Source organism: Borostomias antarcticus (genome assembly GCF_949987555.1).
Source record: "Borostomias antarcticus genome assembly, chromosome: 1".
NCBI classification, from domain to species: domain Eukaryota; kingdom Metazoa; phylum Chordata; class Actinopteri; order Stomiiformes; family Stomiidae; genus Borostomias; species Borostomias antarcticus.
In genome coordinates this window covers 38,758,921-38,762,938 of record NC_140234.1, presented here as the reverse complement: position 1 = coordinate 38,762,938, position 4,018 = coordinate 38,758,921, and the positions used below count along the sequence as shown (strand labels likewise).

At 40.7% G+C, this 4,018-nt stretch overlaps 1 protein-coding gene across 1 annotated transcript; it reads left to right on the top strand.

Moving 5' to 3' along the window:
* Positions 1 to 405: 405 nt before the first annotated feature.
* Positions 406 to 3,466, top strand: mmp13b (matrix metallopeptidase 13b; the record flags this gene model as incomplete). Its single annotated transcript, XM_084438887.1, has 9 exons — positions 406 to 501; positions 892 to 1,130; positions 1,520 to 1,668; positions 1,816 to 1,941; positions 2,028 to 2,183; positions 2,443 to 2,697; positions 2,852 to 3,011; positions 3,169 to 3,272; positions 3,366 to 3,466. 9 exons carry the CDS (start codon positions 406 to 408, stop codon positions 3,464 to 3,466), a joined length of 1,386 nt encoding a protein of 461 aa, XP_084295013.1.
* Between the last annotated feature and the right edge of the window lie 552 nt (positions 3,467 to 4,018).

Sequence of the window (4,018 nt, the reverse complement as noted above, 5' to 3'; positions counted from 1 at the left end):
TCTTTCACTGTCAAACTGACATCAGTCTGTTTCCTCATTGACTAATATACCATGTAATGCTTCTTTTAAAGTGCCTTTAGATACTATTGCATCACTAAAGTCCTTATTGAAGAGTGTTTGAAAATCTGTATGTGAATATACCAAAGAATCCCTGAGGTCATGACCATATGGCCTACTGTAAACATGAATATTGCACATTAAAGTACATTCAAAGCAGTTGTCATCACCACAAACAGTGTTTTTGATTAACAAGCATGTTGTTCAGTGAGGAAGTGGCTAGGTGCTTTTACATGATTCACTGACACTTTGAAGAAGAAGAAAAAAAGAAAGAAAGACTAAAGACCCTATAAATACTGCTCACTGCTCTTCAACCCCACATACTGTGTTGGACACCACTAAAACAACATGGAAATGACAGGTTTGCTGCTTCTTCTGATGGCTGCTCACTCATTTGCTATGCCTCTGTCTACAGAGGAGACAGACAAGAGGTTACAAGCTGAGGTAAGACAAAACTAGTTAAATGTGGATCATACTGTAGGTATGGTAAGCCTGAATGTTCTGTTCATCTGTTCTGCTCATACTGCATTTATTTTACAGTTATTATTAATTAATGTGTGTGAAGTTCTAGAGTGTCTCTGACATTATAAAATAGTTTTTCATGAAACTGTATTTTCTGGCTGAAAATCAGATAATCTTCCATAGTTTATTGAATCAATTATATAAAATAAAACATGATGATCCAATACTTTTGCTGTGTGTTGCTGTTTGAACCTATTTATTTATCTTTATAGTTAATAACGCTTCAATTTGAGGACACTGAGAGTATCAGTATCATAAATGTTTTCATGATATGTATGATATGTAATGTAATTATTTTCTCTTCATCATCAGAGATACCTTCGTAGGTTCTATGGCCTCCCAGCTGGTCTTCAGAGGACCCACAAGATCTCGGACGCCATGCGTACTAAGATCCAGGAGATGCAGTCCTTTTTCAAGCTCAAGGTGACAGGCAAGCTGGACGCCAACACTCTGGAGCTGATGAGCTTGGCAAGATGTGGCGTTCCAGATGTGGCCGAATATAACCACTTCCCCAGAGAGCTCAAATGGCAGAGTAACAATTTAACCTTCAGGTGATGACTCTGACACACTGTTGGGGGGGTGTCCCATTCCAGAATGTTGTTCCCTCATGCACGCTCTAGATCACTCCCCTTCACAGATCTGAGGTGAGTCAGCATGTCTGGGCACAGTTCCTCTTTGCTTCCAGCCGGTTGTTCACAGCGAATCCTGTTAGATCTGTGACAAACACAGATCTAAGCAAATTGGAGGGAACAACATTCTGGAAAGGGATGCGCCCCCTGCTAGGATACTCACTCTGCTGTGCATCAATATGAAATGTACAGCATGAGCAATGTAAACAACTACCACACCACCAGGGACTCAATAAATATGAGCATCATTCTCCAGGATGACCATCAATCTGACTAAATCTGACCTGTACATTTCTCCTTTGATCTTTTAGGATAGTGAATTATACTCCCGATCTAAAGAAGGCCGATGTGGACAGAGCCATCCGGAACGCCCTCAACATATGGGCAGATGTCACTCCTCTCACCTTCAAGAAAATCCATGATGGCAACGCTGACATCATGATAGGCTTTGGGACAAGAGGTAGACTATATGAACATAGTCCACATTGTAACGCTCAAGATTCTGTCATTCTAACAGATTGTCTATAATAATTTTATTTAAGAAGCAAATGTCTTTTCAATTATCACACTGAACATTTTCAAACACCTATTTACCCTACTTCTTCAGAGCATGGAGACTTCAACCCGTTTGATGGACCAAATGGACTCTTAGCCCACGCCTATCCACCTGGTGAGGATATTGGAGGGGACACACACTTCGATGAGGACGAACATTGGTCGAAGGACTCGAGCGGTAAGCAAACATTTCAACATTCTGACATGAACAAAATGGAGAATGTGTGAACCTATTACGTGTTGACTTCTTGCTTTCCTCTACAGCATATAACCTGTTTCTGGTTGCCGCCCATGAATTTGGCCACGCCCTGGGTTTGGCCCATTCTACAGACCCTGGTGCTCTAATGTACCCTGTTTACTCTTATGAAAAGGGTTACCCTCTGGCTGAGGATGATATTGAAGGCATTCAAGCGCTGTATGGTGAGTATTGTACTGTATGTGCAACAGTCTCAAATGGTTGGTGAAAAATGGCAATTTAAAGAATTTTTTATTTTTTCCTATTATTGACGTGATGCCATATATGAAACATGTCCTAGCTGCTATCTGTATAGAAGCCAACTTCCTTTTTTTCACACAAAACTGGAACTTGGAATACTACTATGAAAGGTGCTTCCCCAACTCCAGGAAGTAATACTCTTGTGAAAGGTGCTTAACAGTGTAGGGTTTACTCATATTGTAGGTGCAAACCCCAACTCCAAGAAGGTGAAGCCCAAACCAGATGCCCCCGACAAGTGTGACCCCATGCTGAGCTTAGATGCTGTGACTGAGCTCCGGGGGGAGACCATCATCTTCAAAGACAGGTTCTACTGGCGTCTCCATCCCCAGATGCCAGAGCCTGAGCAGACCCTGATCAAGTTCACCTGGCCCTCCATCCCCAGCAAGGTGGATGCTGCCTATGAGAACCCAGAGAAAGACCTGGTCTTCATATTTAGTGGTGGGTAACAGACGTACTGTAGATGTACTCCACAGCTCATTTGGATGAAAGCATAGCGATCTCTCCTTCTCTCTCCCTCTCCCTAACTCTCTTTTTAAGACACAAACATTGCAATATTTATTCACAAAAAAATGATTATTTATTGATTGAACAGGGATAAGAATGTGGGCACTGAATGGCTACAACCTGGTGGAGGGTTACCCGAAGTATATCCACAAACTGGGCCTTCCAAAGACAGTCCGTGAAGTTGATGCTGCTGTGTATATTCCAGACACTGGCAAGACTCTGCTGTTCACAGAGGAGCACTACTGGAGGTATGGAAACTTGTCTAGACTGGTTTATTGTCATTCTATTGAGCAGGATATATCACACACATCAACTTAAAAGTAATATGGAAATTTTGCTAATAACAGGCATTATGAGAAGCAAAATAAAAAGGAATTCACCCTCTAAATTAATGTTGTGTCATAGCTATGATGACAACACTGGCAAAATGGACAGTGGCTATCCCAGATCCATTGAGACAGACTTCCCAGGGATGGGAGAAGAGGTGGATGCTGTTGCCTATCACCAGGGTATGACAAGATCCCCAAACCTTAATATGAAAAGAATAATGCTGTTGGTGCCGATATTAACACCTTTGTCTTTCTTTGTTTTCTTTCTATCAGGATATTTGCATTTCTTCCATGGATATGTGCAATTTGAGTACAGCTACACTTCAAGGAAGGTCATGCGTATTCTGAGAACCAACTCCATCCTCAACTGTTGATACCCCTGTAGACTAGAGTGGGCATACTGGCTGGACACCTGTGGTAATATGTCTCATATAACAAAGAATGCTGGAATATTCTACCTTAACTGATATATTATATTTATTTAGATTAAGTATAAGTCTGTTTTGCTGAAACACTTTGAATTAAATGTGCCAATTGTTTTCAGAAGAATAACCTGGTGTTTGTGTATGAAAGTACCTCTATTCATGTAAAAACCAATGTAATTGCATATCTCCATGAATAAAAAAAAAAGAAAGAAAAAAGAAGAACCTCACTAAGAATGTTTTACAGCATTTTTGTCACTCAACTTAAGGGTTAAAGTGTTTCTGTTGGGCTTAAGTGAACCCAAACTTTCCAGGAACAAAACTGGAGACAACAGAACCATTTTTACTGTACGGATAAATAGCAGTTACAACTTGTGACCAGTAGAGGACACTATGTCAACAAAAATGTATCAAGACCTGAAACAACTTGAGAATGCTTCCATTGCAACGATGGGACACTCTGAGCTTCATAGGTGTCTGTGATTAATTATGTAATGATTAATG